Below are 26,092 nucleotides of genomic sequence, written 5' to 3' on the forward strand. Positions count from 1 at the left end.
AAGAATTCTCAGAGCTACAACTAGAAGTACTTTGGAGGTTCCGAGGGGAGGAGAAAAGACAGTGTAGCCAGTGACTTAGATGCACTGAAAACAGGGGAGCAGACGGAGGACTAGTGGAAGATGAATGAATTCTGGAGTAGCAAGTTGAGAAATTCAGTATTTATACTTTGTGCGAAGGCTTTAGGCTGTGTATTAGGAGGCTCTGGTTTCATTTTAAAGAGTGATTTACAATGGGTTTAGGGTCTTGGATATGGATCATCTTTGCTGTTCCAGATATATTTTCCTAGGTTTTAAACTAAGCATTTATTCCCTGTATGATTATACAGAAAAGTGAAAAATCTTACTTTGTATTTCACAGATTATTTAAATTATGGTCAAGTACTATTTTGCGTGTAATTAATTCATAACTGAATTTCTTTGTGTCAGCTCGAATTTTGAGTATCTTTTGATGATGAAGAAAATCTTATTCCGGCTGATACTTAAAATCAAACAAATGCTTGTTCTGTTTAGGACACAAGCCTTGAACACCCTATTGGCAGCTCTGAATGGCTTTTATCAGCACACAAACAGTTGACCCAGGATATGTCTACGCAGAGAGCAATTCAGACGGAGAAAGAGCAGCAGATAGAAACGGTCTGTGAAACAATTCAGAATCTGGTTGATAATATAAAGACTGTGCTCACAGGTCATAACCGGCAGCTTGGAGATGTCAAACATCTCCTGAAAGCAATGGCCAAGGTAAGACCAGTGCTGTCAGTCCGCAGTCCCTCCCCCCTTCATGAAATTACTCATGGCTTTACTCAGGAGGGAAAACAAATTTCTCTCAGGTCATGTCTTACCATTTGTAACTGAGTTAATTTGTGTTTTCATCAGTTATTTTTTTTGAGCAGGGAGTAATTAAGTATTCTGATTTGTACACAGAGAAACTGGGACTTAGAGAAATTTTCATCCAAAGTCACAGCTTATAAAAGAGCTGAAACTTAGTCTCAAGAGTGTTTAGGTTTCCGTCCTCTTTCCTCCTCCCTCCCCACACTCATATGGCTTGTTTCCAAAATACGTGAACTGTTGTCTCTTCCCTCTAGATAGCAAGGAAACTGAATCCCCAGAAAAGGCTACGTTACTTCATTATTAGAAAACAATACATCATTTCCTTTTTGGATTTATTTTTAATTGGAGTTTTTATTTTTGCTGGAAACAAGATTCCTGTAGAAAAGGATTTAAATTGTAATAAGCAGATTAAACACAGTGGTAAAAATTGAAAGACAAAAGTAACTGTCTTGGAGTTCCTGTCGTGGCTCATCGGAAAGGAATCCGACTAGGAACCATGAGGTTGGGGGTTCGATCCCTGGCCTCGCTCAGTGGGTGAAGGGTCCAACATTGCTGTGAACTGTGGTATAGGTCTTGGACGCAGCTTGGATCTGGCGTTGTGTGGCTGTGGCGTAGGCCAGCAGCTGTAGCTCTGAATCAGCCGCTAGCCTGGGAACCTCCATATGCCGTGGGCACGACCCTAAAAGGAAAACAAAAAAAGGTAACTGTCTTAAGAGTCATTACTGAAGCAAATACCATTTTTCTTATTCATGAACATACTGATTCTAGGATGAAGAAGCTGCTCTGGCAGATGGCGAAGATGTTCCCTATGAGAACAGTGTGAGGCAGTTCTTGGGTGAATATAAATCTTGGCAAGACAACATTCAGACTGTGCTGTTTACATTAGTCCAAGCCATGGGTCAGGTTCGAAGTCAGGAACATGTTGAAATGCTCCAGGAAATAACTCCCACCTTGAAAGAACTGAAAACACAAAGTCAGAGGTAAGAATGCCTTCTGGCCTGCATTTGAAACATAAGCACAACATCTGGTAGAGTAAGTTTTGTTATTTAATTCATTTGATTTTATTTCAGTTCTGTTCATACTTATAAGTAGTTGTCTGCTAAAGCATTTCATAAATATGCCATTTTATTTTGTATTTCAGTGTCTATAATAATTTAGTGAGTTTTGCATCACCACTAGTCACCGATGCAACAAATGAATGTTCAAGTCCAACGTCATCTGCTACGTATCAGCCATCCTTTGCTGCAGGTAGGACTCCCCTACCTCAGTCTTGATCCACGTGGGTCCTAAGATGTTTAGTATGTGTCTAATATGTTTATAGTCATGACCTTTTTAAAGGGTTTCCCTAAACTCTTGTCATATCTCAAATTGAACAAACTGGCTTAATTTTTAAAGTACTTATATGAGAGAGTAAAAAACACCATGTGTTCAAATACTCTTTAAATAATTTATTTTGTGGAGTCTGCTTAGTGGCTCAATGGTAACGAACCCAACTAAGTATCCATGAGGATACAGATTCAATCCATGGCCTGGCCCAGTGAATTAAGGATTCAGCATTGCTGTGAGCTGTGCTGTAGATCACAGACACAGCTTGGATCTGGCATTGCTGTGGCTGTGTTGTAGGCTGGCAGCTGCAGCTCCAGTTCAACCCCTAGCCTGGGAACCTTCATATGCCATGGGTGCAGCCCTTAAAAAAAAAAAAAATTTTGATTATTTCCCTAACATTAAATAACCTTTTTTGTCTATTGTCAAAGCTGTCAATTTGTAGTGAATGAATGACTGAGCGAGCATTGTCCTGCTCCTCCATTTTCTGTGTGCATGTAAATTGAGCTACCAACTCTTTCTCTGTAGCAGTCCGGAGCAACACTGGCCAGAAGACTCAGCCTGATGTCATGTCACAGAATGCTAGAAAGCTGATTCAGAAAAATCTAGCTACATCAGCAGATACTCCACCAAGCACTGTTCCAGGAACTGGCAAGAGTGCTGCTTGTAGTCCTAAAAAGGCCGTCAGAGACCCTAAAACTGGGAAAGGTAAGTTGTTAGAATAAGGATGCCTTGGCGTTCCTGCTGTGGTGCAGTGGGTTAGGGATCCAGCTGCAGTGGTTTGGGTCACTGCAGAGGCACAGGTTCAATGCCTGGCCTGGAGCAGTGGGTTAAGGATCTGGCATTGCTGTAGCTGTGGTGTAGATGACAGTTCGTGGCTCACATTTGATCCTTGGCCCAGGAACATCCATATGCTGTGGGTGTGGTGGGAAAAAAAAAAAAGAATGCCTTAAATATTTATACAAAGTAGTGGCTTGGCTTACGAATGTGTCCATTGCTTCATAGCTGTGCAAGAGAGAAATTCATATGCAGTGAGCGTGTGGAAGAGAGTGAAAGCCAAGTTAGAGGGCCGAGATGTTGATCCGAATAGGAGGATGTCAGTTGCTGAACAGGTAACCAATCTTTAAACTTGAACTACACTTTTGTTGTTGTTGTTGTTGTTGTCTTTTTGTCTTTACTAGGGCCGCACCTGCAGCATATGGAGGTTTCCAGGGTAGGGGTCTAAGCGGAGCTGTAGCCATCAGCCTGCGCCAGAGCCACAGCAGTTTGGGATCCAAGCCATGCCTGCGACCTACACCACAGCTCACGGCAATGCCGGATCCTTAACCCACTGAGTAAGGCCAGGGATCGAACCTGCAACCTCATGGTTCCTAGTCAGATTCGTTAACCACTGCGCCATGACGGGAACTCCAAACTACACATTTTAAAGTTGCTGAAACAATATAGGTATAAACATTCCCTCACCCCTCTCTTTGATAGTTTATGGAGAAATAAGGAACTTAAATCTGTTTTTCAGGCTTCAGAAGATTTTGGGTAACACAGCTCTGGGTTATCGAATATTTACCGTTTTACTCTGACTCCACCGTATTAGCATTTCCTTTCTTCACAACCCTCTTATAAAAGAAATTTAAAGTTGGACCTGACCCTGTCTTCTACCAGAAGACAGTTAATTGGCATTTTGAAGAGGACTATGTGAAGGTTTCAAATGAAATAAGGATGACAATTTGGATGTCATAGTATCTATAAAGTGTCTATTTAAAGTGTTCTTAGGAGTTCCTATTGTGGCTCAGCAGTAACAACCCTAACTAGTATTTATAAGGATGTAGGTTCGATGCCCGGCCTCATTTAGTGAGTTGAGGATCCAGTGTTGCTTCGAGCTGTGGTGTAGGTCATAGATGATGCTCGGATCCCATGTTGCTGTGGCTGTGGTGTAGGCTGGCAGCTGCAGCTCTGATTCGACTCCTAGCCTGGGAACTTCCATATGCCGCAAGTGGGGCCCTACAAAAAAAAACCAAATAATGATAGTAAATAAAGTTCTCTTGGGTGTCAGTTTGTCTGAAGTTCTTTTCTTTTCTGGCATTTATATTTTTGAAATGTCCAGAACACTTGAATTGTAGATTGTGCCTCAGGTTGTATTGTCTGATATTTTCTTCACAATTAGATTCAGAGTCAACATATTGGTAAGAATATTTCACCAGTGATGTGTTTTCAGGATTTTACATCAAGGGACACATGTCTGTTTTTGCTATCTTTGTTGTTGTAAAGTTAGATCACTTGGTCAAGGGTAGCATTCTCCTGAATTCTCCATTACAAACGTACTTTTTCTTATGTGCAGTAAAAATTTGAGACAAAATACCCTGTTTTCTAATTGTTTGGCATCTGCAGTTCAAATTTTAACATCAGCAAGGAAAGACTTTTTGGTTTGTTGTTTTTTTTTTTTTTTTTTTTTTTTTTTTTAATTTTAAACAATGCTACATTGCTATACATTGCCATATAGGGACCTGAGCTTAAGCTCTTCTTAGTTGAGTCATTCTTTATAGAGTTTGTCAGGTTTATTTAAAAAAAAAACCATGGACAGAGTTCTGGATCCAGGAGTATCTTTATTTCACAAACTTTCTGGTAGGTCAGTGGGTTGTGTGCTTTCATGACTATCCATCTTAGGTCTCTGTGCATCTTTTTAAAGGGATGCTCGGCTAATGTACTTTTTATTCGGATAGTTGTTAAATTTTATATAAAAGAAAGGGCTCACAGGAGTGGGGTAAGTATAGAGTTCTTTGCACACAACTTTTCAAGCATTTACCATATAATTGGACCCTGGTGGATGCTCTGGATAGCTGTCTTACTATAAAAGATAATTCAGCTGAGTCAGAATCAACAGATATCTGTCTAGTACCAAACTAGGTTTCAGAATCTGCTGGGCACTTTTTAATACACCTAGTTTATCATTTGCCCAGTGAATTCATGTTTAATCTCACTCATGGCATCAGTGGTGCTCTCTCTTTATCTCAGGATTCATAAGCTCAAAGGGGGTTGTGACTTTCTCAAGACACACATTTTGTAAGTTATGGAATTATGGGGGAATCTCAAATTACTTAATTCCCATGGTAGCAGCTACACGTCTTTGGATAATTAATTTGGATGACTTAACTCTTTAGAATCAGTTCATATGTACTTAACACATGAACCATGTAGGACATGAACCATGTCCTTTCGAGTTTTAAATGGCTTTAAATACCATCCTGCCTATTTTTACAGGTTGACTATGTCATTAAGGAAGCAACTAATCTAGATAACTTGGCTCAGCTGTATGAAGGTTGGACAGCCTGGGTATGAATGGCAAGACAGTAGATGAGTCTGGTTAAGCGAGGTCAGACATCCACCAGAATCAACTCAGCCTCAGGCATCCAAAGCCACACCACAGTCGGTGGTGATGCAACTGGGGGCTTACTCTGAGGAAACCTAGGAAATCTCGGTGCGCTAGGAAGTGAATCCTGCAGGACAGCTGCACTCAGGGATACGCCCGACACCATGGCCTGCAACCCCAGGGTCAAGGGTGAAAGAAAGAAAGCTCACCGCCTGAACACGGAGATTGTCTTTCTGCCACAGAACAGCTGCAAACGTGTCAGGAGGTTAGCTGCAGAAAGAAATCGGGATGCCGCGGAGCACAGAGTGATTTGGAACTCCATTCCACCTGACCCTGTGTGCACAATCCAGGAAAAAACCAACCCCGCTCGGACACAGAGAAAACTGGGGCCGCGAAGAAATCACAGCCAAGGAAGATTTGATGCATTCAGATTCTTGTGTAACACTTGTTGCTTGGCAACAGCACTGGTTGGGTTGACCAGTAGGTACAAAAAGGCTATGCGATATGAATTTCAGAAATGGACTGAAGAAGGAGAGCTATGTAATAGATACACTACATTGGAAGAACTGACTTCTGAAATGAAGGGAAAAAAAAAACCCACCCTGTCGTCCTCTTCCCCAAACCCCACCACCTCCCCTTTCCCCTTTTACCTGATCTCATAGATTAGCCATCTGTCACATTCACTTTTATTTCAATCCTTATGTTTCATATACTTCTGTCTCGATGCTGTTAACACCTTATATTTGGAGTGATGAGCAGAAATTTCTCCAAAACCACTGAATAACGTGGAAAATTCAAGGATTGTTTAAAGGTCTGATGATTACAAACGAATTCTGGTTAAGTCATTTCTGTGATTCTATCATGTACAGTTTCCAGAATTGTCACTGTGCATTCAAAAGTAATGAATCTAACAGACATTTGATTTAATGTACACTCCCCTTTGCTTATAGTGTGCATTTTTTGGAGGTCATCCAAATTTTCCCTCTTCTGTGATTGCTGTAGTTTCTTTCATAGAAAGCCAGTGTAATCTTTTACCTTTTTAAAAACCAGGATAGAGTACCTATTAGAGTTTTACATTGTTGATGACAGATTAACAATAAAGTGATGTTCTGGTGGAGGTAGAGTGAAATGTTCTTTTAATTCAGTTTTCTCATGTGATACTTTTAATTTACAATTTACAAGGTGTAAATTAAAAGTGCTTTAGTTTACCTGGCATTTTAGGACATACACATGAAACATCAGCAAGAGCCACCAACATCTTTTATTAAGTTCAGGTATTAGTGTGTGAAGTACTTTACTTTTTGCACGATTTTAATAGTTTGCTGTTGAGTAAATACATTATAGTGAATTCATGGTCAAGGTTTCCTTAAATTTAGCATTGCATTTCAGTAGTGACTGACTGTGTAAGCCCATTTGTTGCTCCAAGATAAAAATCCAGACCAGGAGTCTTAAAATCACGTACCAACACAAAGTGGAACGAACATGATTAAAATCTTGATTGAGTACGTTTTTCCTGCATTTTAGAGATTAGGGCTGTGATCACGTTCTAGGTGCCAGTCTTCACAGACAAACTTGAAAAGGTATTAAGGGAAAATTCCACAGAACTCTGGCCTTTTCTCTATTCTCATTGCCATGTTTATCTATAATCTTTAAATACTCGTAGGAGAATGCATTTTGGTATCAGTGCTTCTTAAAAATACTTTTACAAGTATTACGAGAAAGGTGGTATTTTTGAGTACCCATGTGTCTAATAGCAGGTTAAGGAACCTAGTGCATCAAATTTTATTTTCTTCATTCATTTTGAACCTTATTTTCACAATCAAAACAACCTATCGGGAATAATAATGCCATACTGTGTTTTGCACACTGCTTTGTTTCCTAGAGGCTGTGGGAGCTATTGCATTCATCACTTAATTACCTCTACTCTCTCAAGATTAAACAGTCTTTTCAAGAACATTCTTTGTCACAAGGAAAAACTTCTATCACGGTGACAAAACTAGTTCACACTAGTTTTTCCCTAAAGGTAATATTCAGAAATTGCTTTTTCTCTCTGATAAAGAACATAAATAAGTGAATTTTTATCGCCTGTGAATTTCAGGCTTCAGAGGTACCTGGCACCTTATCTTAGTGAAAACAGCTTTATATCAAAGTTGTGCCTCTGCTAAATTATCCATCACTTTTATTTTAAAATGGTCCTTCAGCAAATAGTGTGGCATGTGCATATTTGGTTGTGGGGCAGATCTAAATAACCAGTGACTTCAAAGCTGGCTCTTTGCTGCACTCTGGACAAGAACACAGGCTGTACCGTTTGCCCGCTTCTGGGAAGTCATTCGGCAAGTAGCCTTGCCATTGTGAACCGTCGTAAGGGAATTCAGCAGAGCTGTCATCAGCGGTAGACCTTGGTGATATAGCAGATACCAGCGGAAGACAGGGCTCTTTTCGGGGGATGATTTTGCAAAATAACGTGAAGTTCAGAGTGCTGTGGTTATGAAGTCACACATTTTTGATGACAGAAAAATACCTGTGGAAAACCAGGTGTCTGCTCCTCTCTCTTCCTCCCTCTTCTTCTTCCTCTTCTGCTCCTTCCTCTTCCTCTTCTGCTCCTTCCTCTTCTTCCTCCTCTTCTCTTTCTCTCTCTCTCTCTCTCACATTCAGGGGGTACAGAATAACTTATAACCTCTTCTTCAAAGTACCCGTGGAAATTGAAGTGTATCTTAAGTGTTGTCTTTTAATTTTCTAGAATTGCTTGAACTTTAGTTGATTTCTCTATAAAGCTGTGGAGGCTTAATAGTTGATGGAGCTGTTTTTGGCTCTGTCTTTGGTGTGTCTTGCATTATCTATTTCTGGTCATGAGTTCTTAATGTAATCTGCTAGATGATTAGTAAGATTCTTTTGTGTCTGACACTTGTGAGTTGTTTTTGAGATACGTGAGGTTTCTGTGTGAGAACTGATAATCAAGCTCTTGATCTGCTTCCCTGAATTGCTTTTTTAGAGCCCAAACCCCAGGTTCAGGGTGAGGGTTTGTAATACAAAGAAAAACTTCCGTCACTTCTGCCCTTAACACTTGCCTCGATTACGTAAACTTAGTGTTCTTAATATTGTCCAATGTCTGGTGTTATCTGCATTGTTTTTGTTTGTGGTTGTTCTGATGTGTGAAATCTAAGGAAAGAGCCATTAAAAAATGCCAAGCAGGGCAATGCAAGTACAGCCAAATATTAGAGTTGATGTGCAATCTTAGGTCCTTTTAAATCTGGGGTGATATAGGCAGTACTTTAAAAAGTCTTCCTGGCCTATTTTCCTCCACATATTTGTAATTACTTTGGGGGCTTACTGGTTGTGGCAGTACTAAAATCAAAGGAGCTGGTTCTTCTTTTCTCCCAATTCTTTTCATATTTAAGAAGGCACCTACAAATTAGCTTGTTAGTTCTATTCATATGCATCAAGAATCAGTGAATGCTTTTCTGTTAGCACATTTAAGTATCTTTGTTTTTATATAAAAATCAGATGAATATGAAAACCAATGACCTTCCATTCTGTATCTTGCCTTGTAAAAATGCCAGTAATTTAGAGCTAGGACCTTTCCTCAAATCCAGGAGGCCAACTATGTTAAAGGAAGGGGGTCCCTTTTAAAGAAGGCAGATTTTTTTTCAATATTTGGGTTCTATTAGAGAGAGTCCTCCTGTGGGAAAACCTAGCTAGCATTACAAATTTTCCATACACTGGGGAAGGAAATTCACTGTTCTAAACCCAGAAGGGTTTGTTGCACTTTTCCTGCTTTTTTAGGCCTGGGTAACAATATCACCATTCTTTACATAAGGGCAAATGGACTTCAATTGAGAGAAGCTTTATAGGTTCAAGGGTTAGTTGTACAACATGAACCATGTAGTCTCTTTCTTTCCAAGGGAATTTGACTGGGCTTACTAAGGAAAAGCTGTTTGTTGTGCTAATGCAAAAGTGCCATACAATTAGAATTAGCTCAGCTTTTGAAGATGGTAAACTTAAGGAACTGAATGTTGTTCTGAAATGCAGAAACTTGCAGAATGTTTTTCTTTCAAAACAGGCTGATTTTTTTTTTCTTTTCCTGACAGTACAAGTTTCAACTCCTGTTTAAAGTTCTTGTGTCAGTTATTTTCTTGTTTAAATTTTCCTTATATTTCCACCTGTAATGTCAGTGGCAACATCATTCACTTGTTTATTTACCCTTTATTCTAAGAGCAAATTGAGTTGAACTGAATCTTCCTTGTTCTAGTAACATTGTATAAATAAAATGGCTTCTCTGTACAAATGGTTTGTAAGGCCTCCTGATGGATATAATTTTGTGATTGTATTTAAGATTAAAAGTTGAATAAAACACACCAGCTTCCTGAAAATATTCATAATGCATTTTTTGGAAAACAAAATACATGCCTACTTTGTGCATATTTGCATTAACATGGCAAAGATTGTATGAAATACCTGTTTTTCAAAAAATAAAGTTTTAAAAGATTTAAGCTCTGATTTATCGAAGTTTCCAGAAAAATTAATTTTGGAATATGAATAATTTTTTAAAAAGCGTTAATCCAGAAGGTTTTTTTTAAAACTTAATTCTCAAATATATTTTACCCTCAGAGTTTAATAGTACTTTTGAATTAGCAGTGGAAATTTTACTTCCATGATTAAGTTCTTAGTATTAAGGCACAATTAAGCTTAATTTTGTAAATCTTTAAATAAGAACTCCTGTGGAATGTTACTCACATTTATGTTCCCTGGTGTATGAAAGCTATGAAGGAAAACGAAATGGCCAACCTGTTTTAATATCTGGAAATAAGATTGCATTTGTTGGATTATGTTAGGAAGATTTATGTTAACTGTTTAGTCATCCAACATGTTTCAAAAGATTCTGTCTTGCCTTTATTGTACAAAATGGGGCAAAAGGCTCCATCCAAGAAAGCCATGCTAAGTGTAGGTGTTTTTTGTTCTTATTAGGGCGACTGGAATTTTAGTTAAAGACCTTCCACCAGTGCTCGGTGTTAAGTTGCTGGTTAGGTCTGGGAACACATTCCTTGAGTAAGAGATACTCTGTGGAGAATCTGTGCTGTTTGAAAGCAGATCCTTCAGTTTTCACCTACTTGAATTGCACAAGCTGCTGTTGAAAGAGAAGTCTCTTCTGAAGTTGTACACAGGGAACTTGGATAAAAACCAGGCGCACTCTGTAGCAAAAGCTGATTTCCCAATGTACAAATGGCAGTTTTTAAACTCTAGTAACTGATGCCCTCTTCTTCGGAAGTGGATGTTACTGTACCTAAAGTACTGTTTTGCATTCAGTACTCTCTATATTCATCACGTGGTTGGTTGCTCGCTGTTTGCGACCTTCTGATTTTCTTTTGAAGAGGTAGGGAAGGGCCTACTCTTCAAACTCCAACTAAAATCTCCCCAAATGGGATATATCAACTGGCTGCATTTTACCTGCATAACCTGTTTTTCTCCCCAACATTTCCCTAAGTGGAACTTTACTGAAGAGTCAGTCCCCTTCCCTTGCAGAGGCTTTTTTTTTTTTTTTAATCTCCCTCCAAGTGTTTATACCTGATCAGATGCTTTATTTTTTTTCACAGTAAAAAAAGAAACTTACATTCTTATATCACAACAGAACAAAGGGTGGAAAAAAATGTATACATGTAAGTGTAACTTGGTCCCCATGCTGTACAGCGGGGAAAAAAAAAACACAATTGGTTAATAGTATAATAAAAAAATGCCACATGAGATACCAAAAAAACCCAAAAACAAACGATGGCATAATATAGAAGACTATAAAAAGTTAAAAGCTATGCTAAGTTTTCCTCAAAAAGACATCTGACCAGGTCAACATTTAGCATATTTCGAGCAATGAAAATGAAAGCATTTTTTAAATACATTTTTGTGAAGTCCTGGAGAGAAAAGATTTCTCAACACAGCTCATCTAGTTTTTGTTTTTGTTTGGCCGCTCCCCTGGCATTCATCTGCTTCTTAAATTCCAATTCATTCCACCCTTATGAGAGAGTTGACATCTTTCCTTAGCATGACCTCTAATGTAAAAAGATCTGTCAAAACAAGTCCCTTTTTGGAGAGGGAGTTCGTAGTTTACCCCACAAAGAATTTCCCCAAACACCCTATATAAACAAGCCGATTTTTTTAAGTCAATGCATTTTTCACAAGTTGTCGAACTACGCCAAGATTTTCTCCTACCCCCATCAAACTAAGGCCTTAAAGGGGAGTAACATTGCGGAAAAAAAATCTACATAAATAGCCCTATTCATTTGTCCGCGAAACCTCACGAGATGGGCACGAGTCATAAATCCAGGCTAAACTGCTCAAGGCTGCGGGAGCAGGGATCAGAAGGCGGGGCCGACGGGGAACAGCTGGGGCGAGGGCCACAGGCTGCTTCTGTTAAGAGGATCCCAGCCGGCCCCCTTAATCACAATGAAGTTAGCGTCACATGACCACCTCTGCCTTCCGCCTGATACTGGGTGGCATATTTCCTCGAGGACTAATTCCGGAGAGTCTCCTTGGCTGCTTTGAGGTCCCCCTGAAAGAGCGTCCGAGAGCTACGGTTCCCACAGGCCCCGGGGATACTGAGGCCACACCAGGCCCCGGGCAGCGGCCGTTCAACCGCTTCTGAAAGGCCTGGGCGGGGCGTCGCACACCTCCTGGGCGCTGATTGGTCATTCAGTGTCCCCGCCTCCTCGGCCCCGGCGTTCTCACTCTCCTTTGACCTCGGTTTCAAGACATGCGCTGGACAGCGGTTGGCCGCCCCGGCTTCAGCTTCATCTTGATTTGCCCAATGAGGAGCGAGCTTCGCGGGGTCTGTCGGGAAAGGCATCCAGCCTATATAAGCGGCTTGCGGGGCGTACCCTGATGCCAGGGTAGCCTTAAGGGGTTCGAGAGAGCTCTTGGTTTTGTGGCGTCTTTCGCTCCTAGAGACGACACCTCAGGGACGATGGCAGAGGGAGATAATCGCAGCACCAATCTGCTGGTGAGTCCTGGCGGCTTCGTCGTGAGGGAAATGCGCTGGGTTTCTGGATATTAGGCTCCATGGGACGGCGCTGCGGCTTCGTTCCTATCACCTGCCGCGGGCCCGGCCTCCTCTCCCGGTGCCCAGGTGCAGGCGACGACTCCTGCCCTTTGGATGTCGTGGGTGAGCCTTGCTTGGCGGTCACTAGTCGTGTCCACGCCTAACATCCCTTGGGGACGGTTCGCGACGGAGCGAGGGCGCGTGATCATTCACCGCGAATAGAGGTTGAGGAGGAAGCGAGAGAAGAGGGGCTGGGACCCGCCTGGGGTGCAGTCACTGGCTGAGGGCCGCGAGTGCCCTGTCGAGTGCTTCGGGGGGCCCAGGCCCCAGCGGTATCCGGGTTTTCCCTCTTTCATCTTAAGCAGGACATCCTTTCGCCCTTTTCCCCAGTATTTGGTCAGGGGTTGAGGGTCAAAGGGTTGCTGCCGATAATTTGTTAGAGCTGGCACAGCTTAACACGGCAGCGAGGCTGCAAACTCACCGCTGGGAACCGAAAGTAAGAGTCCAGCCGGAAGGACTATGGGAGGTCTCGGCGTTAGTCTGTAACTGATAAACCTTTGGGGAAGGGGGAGGGTCACGGGAGGACTTTCGAGTAAGCAGGGGTCTAAAGGAAATGCAGTGAGGTTCTATCACAGGCAGACAATTTTAACCTCACTGAGAATCACGCAGGATCTAGGCAAAAGGGAAGGAAGGATCAGTCCATTTTCTACGTTGCATTTTCCCCAGGGAGAGTGCTAATGAATTAAGTGACTTTGCAGGGCAGTTTTGATTGTGCATGATTTTCGTTTTGCATTGATTTTTAGAAACGTATGACCTCTGCCCCATGACACACACACAGCAAAAACCTCTTCTCTGTGGTAAGCCTAGTTAGCCCCAGCCAGCTTCGTTTTAAGAATTGATTGTAGCACAAAGAAGTTGCCCAAGTTTACACAGCTGTTGAGACAACCGATATGGGCTCTGCTCTGCTGCTCTCTCTGCAGAGCAGTGTGGCTTTAAGGACAGGCCTTTGGCCTTGGATTTGCCAGATTCAGATCTGTTAACCTCTGTGTATCTCAGTGTCCTTATCTATAAAATGAAAATAATAACATCTTCCTTTCAGTTTGTTACGAGAAATGATTAAAATATAAACACAGAAAACATTTAGCAGAGTTTCTGGCACATGATAATCTTTTTTAACTTATTAAACATAGTATATAAAGTCAGAAATATTGAGGTTCCACCTAAGTGATCAGTGTGGCACAGCATTTTTTTTTTTTTTTTTTTTTCTTTTTAGGGCTGCCCCCATGGCCTATGGAGGTTCCCAGGCTAGGCTACACCACAGCCACAGCAACATCAGATCCAAGCCAAGTCTGCAACCTACACCACAGCTCTTAGCAGTGTTGGATCCTAAACCCACTGAGCAAGGCCAGGGATCAAACCTGCGTCCTCACGGATACTAGTCAGATTCGTTTCTGCTGAGCCACGACAGGAACTCCACAGATGTCATCTTCAACAAGGTTAAGCGGCACTGTCTCCTATCATTTGCCTGTCTCCCTATAATAACAGTCATAAGGATACATGGGTTTCTTCCAATTTTTTTTTTTTTCCTCTACCAGAATCAGTTTAAAGGCTTTTTGTCACATTGGCTTCATCCTAGAAGTTTCCTTGCAGGTGATTGTCAGATTTGCAGAGAAATTTAAAGTCTAACCACAATGTCTGCTAAGTGTCAGAAGCATTTTATTGAGGTAAATTGGGCTTACTGTGCCTCATATAATTTGGTGAAAGCACCCGTAGTTTTCCTAATTGTGCAGATGATGCCAACATCTAAATGATTCCATTATACAGAGAGCTGTTTTGGAAACCGCTCTTCAGGAAGAGGCTTTCCTAATGGATTCAGAAGTAGGGGGTTAAGTCAGTGAAATGAAACAACAAATTAGTTGTAACCACCTGAAATGAGCAAACTTAAAGTGATGTAATTTCATTTTCAGAAAGCTGCCACTTAGTAGGACATGACTTTGGGAAAGCAACTTTTTTTTTTTTTTTTTGGCTGTGCCCTCCTGTGTATGGAAGTTCCCGGGCCAGGCCAAGGATTGAACCCACACGACAGCAGCAACCAAAGCCACTGCAGTGACAATGCCTTAACTCGATGCACCACAAGAGAATTTGGAAAGCAACCGTTCTGAGCTCACTTTCTTTTTACTGTAAAATGGATCTAATTATCCTTATTTTATGAGGTTCTATACGGGTTATTATGTACATAAAGAATAGCCCAGTGCTTAGAGTTGGAAGGTGACCATTAAGTGATAATTTTTCCCCCGTAATTTCTGGCTTTGGTATCAAAACTGCAGAGTTTTTTTTAAAGACTAACTTGTTTAAGATAGTGATTTGTGGAAGTTCCCATTGTGGCTCAGTGGTAATGAGTCCAACTAGTATCCATGTGGACGCTGGTTCGATCCCTGGCCTCATTCAGTGGGTTTTGGATCCAGTGTTGCTGTGAGCTGTGGTATAGGTCACAGATGCAGCTCGGATTCCACATTGCTGTGGCTGTGGCCTAGGCCAGTGGCTGCAGCTCTGATTCGACCCCTAGCCTGGGAACCTCCGTATGCCATGACTGTGGTCCTGAAAAGCCAAAAAAACCATAGTGATTTATAAGAGCTCTTTTACATGCTTGGTGCCTTAGAAGAATTTAACTCTCTAGGAGCCACGAAAATATGGAGATTAGTAAAATAATCCCTTTAAATGTTGCTCATATGTAGGCTGCAGAGACTGCAAATCTGGAAGAGCAGCTGCAGGGATGGGGAGAAGTGATGCTGATGGCAGATAAAGTCCTCCGATGGGAAAGAGCCTGGTTTCCACCTGCCATCATGGGCGTGGTTTCTTTGGTGTTTCTGTAAGTGAGATATTAAATTACTGTGGATTGTGCTTGTTACTAATAAAGACTCCAGTTCCATTTATGCAAGTGCCTGAAGTCTTTTGTAATGTATAATCTGTGAAGAATGCCTTTTCTTAGAACCGCAGGCCTGGTTTCCAGAATTTGTAGTACTTTTGTAAGCTCCGTAACCCAATGCAGTGAAATAAATCTAGGTCCTGCTGTACAGCACAGGGAACTATATCCAATCACTTGTGATGGAACATGACAGAAGATAACATGAGGAAAAGAATGTTTTGTATGTATATATGCCTGGGTCACTTTGTTGCACAGCAGAAATTGACGGAACATTGCAAATCAACTATACTTTGAGTAAAAATTTTTTTGAGGGAGTTCCCATTGTGGTGCAGTGGAAATGAATCCAACTAGGAACCATGAGGTTGCAGGTTCGATCCCAGGCCTCACTCAGTGGATTGAGAATCCGGCATTGCCATGAGCTGTGGTGTAGGTCACAGATGCAGCTCGGATCTGGCGTGGCTGTGGCTGTGGTGTAGCCCAGCGGCTACAGCTCCGATTAGATAGACCCCTAGCCTTGGACCTTCCATATGCCATGGGTGTGGCCCTAAAAGGACAAAAGACAACAACAACAACAAAATTTTTTTTTAAATCTATGGCTTAAACTTTGGGCCTTAAGAGCCTTTATGCTCCTAAAAAGTATTGAGTACCCCGAAAAGCTTTTGTCTCTTGATGTTTACATGAACCCTTGCAGCTCTGATGTCATCATGTCATGAAGCTTCCGGAAAACCACTTGTGAGAAAATTAGAATGGAAAGGGCAGATAATCTCTTTGAGAAGCAGAGGTCTGGATGAATAAACATCTTCAGCTAGGAATAATATGTTTTTATAACCTTTCTTTTTTTTTTTTTTTTTTTAAACAGGACTATCTACTATCTAGATCCATCTGTTCTGTCCGGTGTTTCCTGTTTTGTGATGTTTTTGTGCTTGGCTGACTACCTGGTTCCCATTCTAGCACCTAGAATTTTTGGCTCCAATAAATGGTAGGTGGAACAATGACTTGGCAGTCAAGTTTCTGAGAAGTTACTGAACCTGGTATCTGTGACTAGTATGCTGTAATTAAGCCCAGAGAATTGTCTTCACCGCCAGATACTGGGGGGTAGATTTATTGCTTGAAGTGAGGCTTTTTTAGGTAATGTTTTATCTAGGATTGCAAAACTCATCATGAGCTTTCCATAAAAGTAGTATGTCTACTTTTAGATTTTTTTCCGTTGATATTTAAGATAATATTAATTTTACAAATTACTTTTGAATAAATATGAGAACAGTAATATAGTTTTTTGGAGGTTTTTTTTTTTTGTCCCCCCCCCCCCGGCCTATTCATTTAGCATCTATTTATTGAATATCTACTTTTATGTTAAGACACACTAACTGCCCTGGGTGCTGTGAAATAGTTTGAGTTTTAGGATCCTTTGTTTCAGGTTGACACAGTGCAGTGGTGGATGGCAAAATACACGCTAAGTGCTTTAGAATAGATTCAGGCTATATATACAAGTGGGTTATTGCTTTCATCTCTGCTCTTCTTTGAAATGGTTACTTATGAGTTCCCAAGATAAAGTTAAATGGCTGCAGATCCTATTATTTTTACCTTCCCTCTAGAAGGTTGCATTTCTCATTTTTGATCCTAATAGTGAACAAAACTAGATACTAGATTTTTTTTCCTGCTAGCTGCTTCTCTACCTTGGGTGTTTATTTTAATGTGATTAGTAGTCTACTTAGGCCTTTAGTTATTTTGTTCCCCTGATAATAGTGAATTATAAAATAATTCTGTAAAAACAACAATTTTAAACAGTAGGGTTTGCTTAAGTTATGGGATAATTAAGCATGTTTATTAAGATATTTCTGCCGCAGCAGAATGGATTAGTGTTAGGAAATGTCCTTTGAATTGTTTTTCTTGTGCAGTAATGAATTATGCCCCTGTTTGGGGGCACGCTTGTAACTATGTCATGTAACAACTTAACAGAATCAACCTCAGACCTTGACTTTGTTAGCAGGTGACATTCTAATCTGCTAGTTCACTGAACTCCTGGAGAAAAGTTTTCAGCAGTAAACCTTTGAGGTTTCAGTGTGTGGCTCAGTCTTACCCACAGAGCAGTTTTAGTTTTTTGGCTTTTATGAGGAAGGAAGAACACAGTTACCTAGCCACAGTCTAGCCTTAACCAGGAACAGCATATGAGGTCTAATTATTTACAGGAAGTTGCAGAGCTTAGCGGAAACCCTTCTACAGTGTGTCCCTGTAGGCTCACAAGGATGAGGACTAGAAATCAAAAGCAAAACACCCGCAGTATATAGAGCTTGCTTTACAATAGCAGCCATTCTGTCTGTCTAGCAGAGACACTACCAAGGCAATTTTTTTTTTTATCAAAACCCAAAATAAATTATGAATTAAAAAGGATTTTTCTTGGAAGATCTTTTTGTGTTCTTACTGAAGTTTTGCTTATGATTCTGTTTTCCCTTCATGAGAACTCAATTTATAGGTGTTACCGTCGTGGCTCTGCAGTTAATGAGCCCGACTAGCATCCATGAGGATGCGGATTCGATCTGATCCCCTGCCTCGCCCAGTGAGTTAAGGATCCGGTGTTGCCATGAGCTGTGGCGTAGGTCCCAGATGCAGCTTGGATCCTGAGTTGCTGTGGCTGTGGTATAGGCCCACGGCTTCAGCTCTCTGATTAGACCCCTAGCCTGGGTGTGACCCTAAAAGAGATGAAAAGATTAAAAGAAAAAAAAATTTTAAAAAAGGAACTAAATTTATAAAGAATTTGGATTTGAGCTGTTTGTTGCTGCCTTGGCATCAAATGGGTGAAGCCCATTTGAGGGTATTGTGCCTTGAATGCTGGTAGTTCTTACCTTACTGAAGAAGAGTGCTTACATACAGCGGTTTGGTAGAAAGGTCTCCTCCTTATCAAAGTGGTGGGCCTCAGATGGGCTATAGCCCAGGATTCATTGGGATCCGCAGAATACTACAGGATTAGGGAAATTCATTCATATTGATTACTGCATGGCTCGTAGCAGTCATGAATCTTTCGTTTCTATCATTGACCAAATACTGTTTTAGAACCACATATAACCATTGCTTTGTACACACACACACACGTCTTTATGTTAAAAGTTAATTCCTATGTGATAAAAAGAGACTTAACTGGTACAAGAAATTTTTCTATAAGAAAATGGTGAACCACTATTGTTTTTTATTTAGATTTTCTTTAGACAAATAGCTTTGTAAATTTGAGAGGATGGTGTATCTGTTTACTATTAAGATTTGCTTATAGTAAAGGCTAAAGTTCTTTTTCTAGGACCACTGAGCAACAGCAAAGATTCCATGAAATTTGCAGCAATCTGGTAAAAACTCGACGCAGAGCTGTGGGCTGGTGGAAACGCCTCTTTACACTAAAGGAAGAAAAGCCTAAAATGGTACTTTTTTGGTTTTGACTTAAGTAAAGCAATATTTTGAGATTCAGCGCATTTTTACTTCATTGTAGTCTAAAGCCTTCTTGCTTTACTCTAGTTACAGTTTGATGTTTGTCAAACTATATCTGGAGTTCTCTTGTGGCTCAGTGGGTTGAGGATCCAGTGTTGTCACTGCAGTGGCTTGGATTACTGCTGTGGCGCGGGTTCGATCCCTAGCCCAGGAACTTGCACATGCCACAGGCATGACCAAAAACAAAACAAAAAACCCCTATATCTGTTGGTTTAACTCCTCTGAGTGCCTTCATAAATATTTATCTATATTAGACTAGAAGTTAAAATTACATTTCCCAGTTAATTTTTTATTCTAGTAATAAAGTGAACTTTTTAAATTTATAAATAGATGTGAAAGACATATGCTTAAAAAGCGTTTGTTCTCTGGAGGTCCCTTAGTGGTGCAGGGGAAATGAATTGGACTAGGAACCATGAGGTTGAGGGTTCAATCCCTGGCCTCGCTCAGTGGGTTGTGGATCCGGCGTCGCCGTGAGCTGTGGTGTAGGTCACAGATGCAGCTCGAATCTGGCATTGCTGAGACTGTGGCAGAGGCCAGCGGCAACAGCTCCAGTTAGACCCCTATCCTGGGAACCTCCATATGCTGCGAGTGTGGCCCTAAAAAGACGACAAAAAAAAAAAGTATTCTCTTTTGCTTTAGCTTCCTTCAAGGTTACTATGTGAAGTTATTAATTGCAAAAGTAGTGTAATTTATATTATAAACTACTTAATTATGTGTAGAAGTACAGTTATTCCAGGAAAAACTGTATCTAAATTCTATAAAAGTAGACCCAAGGGAATTCTCTATGGGCTTTAAATAATACGTACATACTAAATAATCTTAAGGAAAAATGGTAATGAAAACTGAAGTTACTTTCCAACCTTTGAAACAGCCTCCTAAAGTCAGGCCTCTTAGTCTGTTCCCAGGAGTTGATAACCTCTTGTCGTTTTCGTTACTAGTACTTCATGACCATGATCGTTTCTCTTGCCGCGGTGGCTTGGGTGGGACAGCAAGTCCACAACCTTCTTCTGACCTACCTGATAGGTAAGTCTTAGAGGAAGAGCTGTGGGCACATGCTGGCCAGGGACGTCTAATTGGAATTTGGTAAAGTGTGTATGTTCCCTCTCGCCAAGTGCCGGGCAGTGATCCCAGGCCTGTGTGAATGCCGAAAGCTAGTCAAACCCAGGTCCTTATTTTCAGCTCCATGGGGGTCTTACCCCAAGTTAAGACAAAGAACGAAGAACTCAGGTGGAAAGTAATGCCCAAGAGGTAAGAATAAGCAACGTGTGTTCTCTGCATTTGGGAGGCAGGACAGCAGAAGCTCCTGGGGAACATACCAGGGGGAATGTGGACTTCCCGTTGCTTCCTCCCATTAGCTGTGTAATTGTCTGAGAAGCTCCCCTCCGGAGGATGTTAATACTCTTTAGAAAGTTAACTGCTGCCTCCTTAATTTTGTTTGTTTTATTTTAAGTGACTTTCTTCCTGTTGCTTCCTGGACTAAACCAACACGGCATCATTTCGAAGTACATTGGAATGGCCAAAAGGGAGATAAACAAGCTTCTCAAACAAAAAGAGAAGAAAAATGAATGATGCACCTGCTTTATTCAGTGTGATTACTGGCGTGAACGCTGTCCCTGGAAACGGTGTTTGTTATGCTATCTGATACTAAAACGTTACAGAAGTAGTTCTTTGCTCGCTCTCCTTGTGCCCTTAGTTATTAGAAGTTCCTCTAAGGCTTCGTGGCCCCGTGGCCCCGTGTCTCCGTGGCTGCCCCCTCATCGGCTGCCCTTATATGGACAATTCATTCGTCTGTACCACTCACTTTTCTTGATCACTCTCACCCAGGGTTAAAGTCTTTTCCAATAAGATAGCGGTGGGCTTCACTCTTTTGTACACCTAACAGTGACTTGGGATAATTGCTGGAGTTGATCTTTGCTTTAGCTCGTAGTGGTCTATGACAACAGGAAGCTGGTTCTGCTGTCTACTTCCACAGGCTGCTTAAAAAACTCTGTGGCTTCGTGAATCTAGAGACCAAGTTTACCGCTTCTGATGAAGAAGAAAGACCAATTAAGACTCATTCCTCCTTCTGTTTCAGTACCATGGGAGAAGAATCCTCATGGAGTGACATGAAACTAATTCCATGCCGTAGTATGGGCTGGTTTCTCCCTTGTGCAGAATGTAGCCGTTTGTAGGAAGCTCGGATCCTCCCTCCCGGATGGGGAAACTGACAGCCTTCGATAGACCTCTTGTCCCCTTGCTCTGGAACTTAGTACGGCCTTCAAGGCTTTTTGGTAGCAGGCTTCCAAAAGTTGGTGTTTAGGGTTTTATATCTGATTTTCAACTAACTAAAACTGAAGTATCTAATAGGTGAAGACTCGCATGTCTATAACCTTCACTCCAAGACCAGCCAATAAAGGATAGACGTCTGCCTGTGTTTAGTCAAGATTCATTTTCATAGAAAAACTTCTCTTTTTTTCAAGACCAGCAAGCCTCAGGCTTCTTGGGTTACGGTAGTGCTGGCCACTTCGGTCCCCATAGATTGGGCGGAGGAGGTGGAGGGACGCTGGCCTCTGACTTTTTCCCTGGATGTTTCTCTGGAGCATGCGAGGGCTGTTGGTGAGAGCAGACAGGCTGTGGCCAGAGTCGGCCTCTGGTCTCCAGAGACCATGTAATTCTTTTGAAAGCGTCTTAGCCTCATTCTCCTTCTTAGTACCTAGAAATCGAAGTAGTTAAAACCTGTAGGAATGAACCTCTGTGGGCTGAAAATGTGACACATTTGGGAACAGTTCTTTCAACTCTGATGAAGTAGCTGTAATATAGTTTGTGAATTTGTTGCACTGATGCTGTAAAACCTGGACCCTGTCACAGACGGTCTCTCTGTGTTTTCTCCCCTTCAATATTGCTGTGAACAGTGGCACCCATATAGCCTGTGTTTGCCTTTTCTTTCTTAATGTTTTGTATGAAAACCACAAACTACCTTAACTGACGTGTGTTTTCCTCGTTGTAAATAAGCTTGTCTTCCTTTCCGGATTTTTTTGTGTGTATATGTGTTTTACTTACGAATTAACTACTTTTGCAGTTTTAAGCCTGTATTTTTTCTTCTACTTTGTTTTGTGTAAAAGGGGAAAAATAAAAAAGCCGGCATCCCTTCTCGTGTCCTGCTTTCTTTATAGCTCAGCCAACACAACGTTTACCTGATTGGATTTATGTCCCCAATTAATGAACTACCCTGTATGACCATTACATGGCCCTAAGTTCTTTAGGAACAAAATGAAGGAGTTCCTGCTGTGACGCGGTGGGTTAGAGTCCGGGTGAAGTGGCTCAGGTCCCTGTGGAGGCATAGGTTCAACCCCTGACCCTGTGCACTGGGAAATCTCCAGATGCCTGTGGTGGGGCCATTAAAAAAAGAAAGAGGAACAAAATGAAATAGAAGGTTTAGGACTTACCTTCGTGGCTCAGTGTTAACGAATCCGACTAGGAACCATGAGGTTGCGGGTTCGATCCCTGCCCTTGCTCAGTGGCTTAAGGATCCGGCGTTGCCATGAGCTGTGGTGTATGTCGAAGACTCAGCTCGGATCCCACGTTGCTGTGGCTCTGATGTAGGCCGGCAGCTACAGCCGACCAAGAAATGGCAAAAAGACAAAAAAAAAAAAAGGTTTAAATCATTCTTTCAGTAAACATCCAGGCACCACCCTAGATGGAAAAGGAGATAGAATGGTTAAGCCATGGCTGAAGGGGATGTGTGAAAGGGCCCGCCTGAAAGAAAGGTGAGAACAATGTAGGCTGCAGACAGCACCCGCCAAGGACACCTCTGTACCCCAGGGCCAAGCTCAGAATTTGGTCCCTGAGGTGCTCAGTAATTTGTGGGTGACTTTTTGTTTTGTTTGTTTTAGGGCTGCACCTGCAGTATATGGAAGTTCCCAGGCTAAGGGTCAAATTGGAACTGCAGCTGCCAGCCTAAGCCACAGCCACAGCAATGCAGGATCCGAGCTTCATCTGCTACCTACAACAGAGCTCATAGCAACACCAGATCCTTGACCCACTGAGTAAGGCCAGGGATTGAACCCACTCCTTATGAATGCTAGCTGGGTTCGTAACCTGCTGAACCACAATGGGACCTCTAGGTGGGTGAATTTTGAATGCACTTAGAATTTTTTAGAAACCATAGCCCAGGATTTACCTGGTGCTTAGCAGTTAAGGATCCTGCATTGTCACTGCTTTGGCACGAGTTCCATGTCTGGCCCAGAAATTTTCACATACCAAGGGGAAAAAAAAAAGCAAACAACAAAAACAAAGGAGTGAAGTGACTAAGAAACGAAAGAGGGAGTTCCCATTGTGGCTCAGTGGGCTAAGAACCTGACTAGTATCCATGAGGATGTAAATTTGATCCCTGGCTTTGCTCAGTGGGTTAAGGACCCGCTGTTGCCCAGAGCTGGGGCATAGGTCATGGCTGCTCAGATCTGGCGTTGCCATGGCTGTTGCGCAGGCCAGCAGCTGCAGCTCCAGCCCCTAGCCCAGGACCTTCCATGTGCTGCAGGTGTGGCTGTCATTTTTGTTGTTTTCTAAAGGAAGAAAAAAATAGGGCCCAAATTAGATATTTTTTATCATTGGAGCTCACTGTCTGTACTTAGCGGGTTCTGGGAACAGATTCAATGTCAACGCTCTTGCTCCCCCACCCCCCAAACTGTATGGATACCTACTTTGGCGCCCCCTAGGGGTTGGATGATATCCAGAAAAGGGAAGGCTCAGCCCAGTCACCATAGGTCAGAAATGCAGCTGATTATTACTTCCCAGGCCAGCTTGGCCACTTACTGTGCCAGCTCAGGCCACAGCGCAACTCTGGCCTTGGCACCACCTCTGGCAGGAGTCCTATCATCCCAGAGTTCACAAGACTCCAAGTGGGAATTTGCACATGGCCCTCTGCTCCATTTCCACTTTATCCTTTGCCTAATTCCAACCCGGCCATTGTGAAATGTCTGTTCATCTTTTTTTTTTTCTTGCGATGTATAGAATTTCCCAGGCCAGGCGTCAAATTGGAGCTGCAACTGAGGCCATGGCAACACTGAATCTGAGCCACATCTGTGACCTATGCTGCATTTTGCAGCAATACTGGATCCTTAACCCACTGAGCCACAACGGGAACTCCTGTTCATCTTATACGCTCTCCTAGCTCTTGGGGCTGTTAAAATATCTATAGACCACACACCCTGCCCAACATTTCAGGATCAAGCAGGCCTAGATCCCAAAGCCCCACAAGTAATTTAGTAGCTTAGACAAGTTATAAGTGACCATTTGTTTGTTTTGACTTTACAACAAAATTTCAAGACTGAAGTTAGTTGAAGATTGAATTTAGGAATTCCTTTGTGGCCCAGCAAGTTAAGGATCCAGGGTTGTCACTGCCACAACTTGGCTTGCTATCTCAGTGCTGTTTCGATTCTTGGCCCAGGCATTTCTACATGCTCTTGGTGCAGCCAAAAAAGAAAAAACAACAACAACAAGAGCAAGATTAAATTTAGTTTGCTTCCTCATTTGTGAAGTGGGGATAACAGACCGGATCTCACAGGAACATTATGGAATTGCACGTGTTTTGAGGACTCAGAGTTAATCTGCGGGAAGCACTCAGTGGGAGTTAGGAATTGGTAGTTGTTAGCACCCTTCATGACGCAGATCAAATGGCACTTCCTCTGTGAAAGCTTTAGCTACCTCCCAGGCCACCTCCTGTTCCCACAGCACTTCGTATTGGCACCCCGTGTGGCACACTGCCCAGTATCATGTTATTACTTAAGGGATCTCTCTCCATTGGAATCTGGACCTTTTCAGGGGCAGGAACTGATATGTTTGTCCTAACACCTGGCACATGGTAGGCACTCATTAGATGTTTGTTGAATGAAGGGATGAATGAAGTGTATAAAGAGTGGATGGTGGAGTTCCTGTTGTGGCACAGTGGTTAACGAATCCGACTAGGAACCATGAGGTTGCGGGTTCGGTCCCTGCCCCTGCTCAGTGGGTTAACAATCCGGCGTTGCTGTGAGTTGTGGCATAGGTTGCAGACATAGCTCGTATCCCGCGTTGCTGTGGCTGTGGCATAGGCTGGCGGCTACAGCTCTGATTCGACCCCTAGCCTGGGAACCTCCATATGCCGCAGGTGCAGCCCTAGAAAAGACCAAAAAAAAAAAAAAAAAGAGAGAGAGAATGGATGGTACTGTTTTTTGTCTTTTTTTTTTTTTTGTCCTCCACGTGCACCCATGGCATATGGAAGTTCACAGGCTAGGGGTTGAATCGGAGCTACAGTTGCTGGCCTATGCCACAGCCACAGCAACGCCAGGTCCTTAACCCACTGAACGAGGCCAGGGATCGAACCTGAGTCCTCATGGATACTAGTCGGGTTCCTTACTGCTGTGCCACAACAGGAACTCCTTGTATGGGTCTCTTTTATCTGGGTTATTTCATTCATCCTCACAGTCACTTCGCGTGTTGGTAGTATCATCATTTATTCATCAATGTTACAATAAGTACCTACTGTGATGCTGGATAACTCTTCTAGAAGCTGTGGGTATGGGTGACTTAAAAATATGCACAACCTGGGGAGTTCCCTTTGCGGTGCAGAAGAAACGAATCTGACTAGGATCCATAAGGATGCAGGTTCAATCCCTGACCTTGATCAAGGATCTGGCATTGCCATGAGCTGTGGTGTAGGCTGGCAGCTGCAGTAGCTCTGATTCAACCCCTAGCCTGGGAACTTCCATATGCTGCACTTGCAGCCCTGGAAGAAAAAAAAAAAAAAAAAAAGCAAGCACAACCTGAAAGTTGAGAGTTAAGTTTTATTCGGGGCAAAATTAGGACTTAAGCCCAGGAGACAGCATCTCAGGTGGCCCTGAGAAACCAAACCACTACGAGGGGGTAAGGGACGAGCTAGGATATACAGGAGTTTTTGCAACAAAGCATAGGTAGCAGGAACAAAAGATGCCTGGGCTCACTGCAATCATTCCTTTGATATGCACCTCAGCTATTGAGCGCCCGTATCCTGAGTTTTCACAACCTGCAGGACGACCTGCTCTTACCCTTTGAGATGACTGCATTCGAAGATGAGTGTGAAACACAGCCCCAAAGAGGCAAGGGAAATAATATCAGGCCCACATTTTACCAAAGTTTGCTGCTGATCTCCTTAAGG

At 42.2% G+C, this 26,092-nt stretch overlaps 2 protein-coding genes across 5 annotated transcripts in view; both read left to right on the top strand.

The window, feature by feature from the left end:
- The window catches only part of SMG1 (SMG1 nonsense mediated mRNA decay associated PI3K related kinase), a 104,259-nt gene extending 94,247 nt beyond the window's left edge, over window positions 1-10,012 (top strand). For 2 of the 3 annotated variants that reach the window (XM_021086549.2, XM_021086547.2), the window contains 6 exons: window positions 511-738; window positions 1,597-1,808; window positions 1,970-2,076; window positions 2,680-2,859; window positions 3,157-3,263; window positions 5,407-10,012. In XM_021086549.2, coding sequence (XP_020942208.1) covers window positions 511-738; window positions 1,597-1,808; window positions 1,970-2,076; window positions 2,680-2,859; window positions 3,157-3,263; window positions 5,407-5,484 — 912 coding nt within the window. In that variant the 3' untranslated portion in view covers window positions 5,485-10,012. The remainder of the gene's footprint in view (window positions 1-510; window positions 739-1,596; window positions 1,809-1,969; window positions 2,077-2,679; window positions 2,860-3,156; window positions 3,264-5,406) is intronic. The other variant, XM_021086548.2, reaches the window with a different exon arrangement.
- Window positions 10,013-12,387: 2,375 nt separating this feature from the next.
- Window positions 12,388-22,070, top strand: ARL6IP1 (ARL6 interacting reticulophagy regulator 1). Of its 2 annotated transcripts, none has more exons than XM_013991872.3 (6): window positions 12,388-12,503; window positions 15,278-15,411; window positions 16,328-16,447; window positions 18,746-18,875; window positions 19,881-19,965; window positions 20,393-22,070. In XM_013991872.3, exons 1-6 carry the CDS (start codon window positions 12,468-12,470, stop codon window positions 20,509-20,511), a joined length of 624 nt encoding a protein of 207 aa, XP_013847326.1. In that variant the 5' UTR covers window positions 12,388-12,467; the 3' UTR covers window positions 20,512-22,070. The 2 variants fall into 2 exon arrangements, with proteins under 2 accessions (XP_013847326.1, NP_001231142.1); NM_001244213.1 differs by having other exon boundaries at window positions 12,389-12,503; window positions 18,758-18,875; window positions 20,393-20,558.
- The last annotated feature ends 4,022 nt before the right edge of the window (window positions 22,071-26,092 follow it).

Source organism: Sus scrofa, chromosome 3, assembly GCF_054392235.1.
Source record: "Sus scrofa isolate SSC_HxYL_T2T_F1_AM1 chromosome 3, Sscrofa_HxYL_maternal_Yorkshire_Landrace_v2.0, whole genome shotgun sequence".
Taxonomy (NCBI): Eukaryota; Metazoa; Chordata; class Mammalia; order Artiodactyla; family Suidae; genus Sus; species Sus scrofa.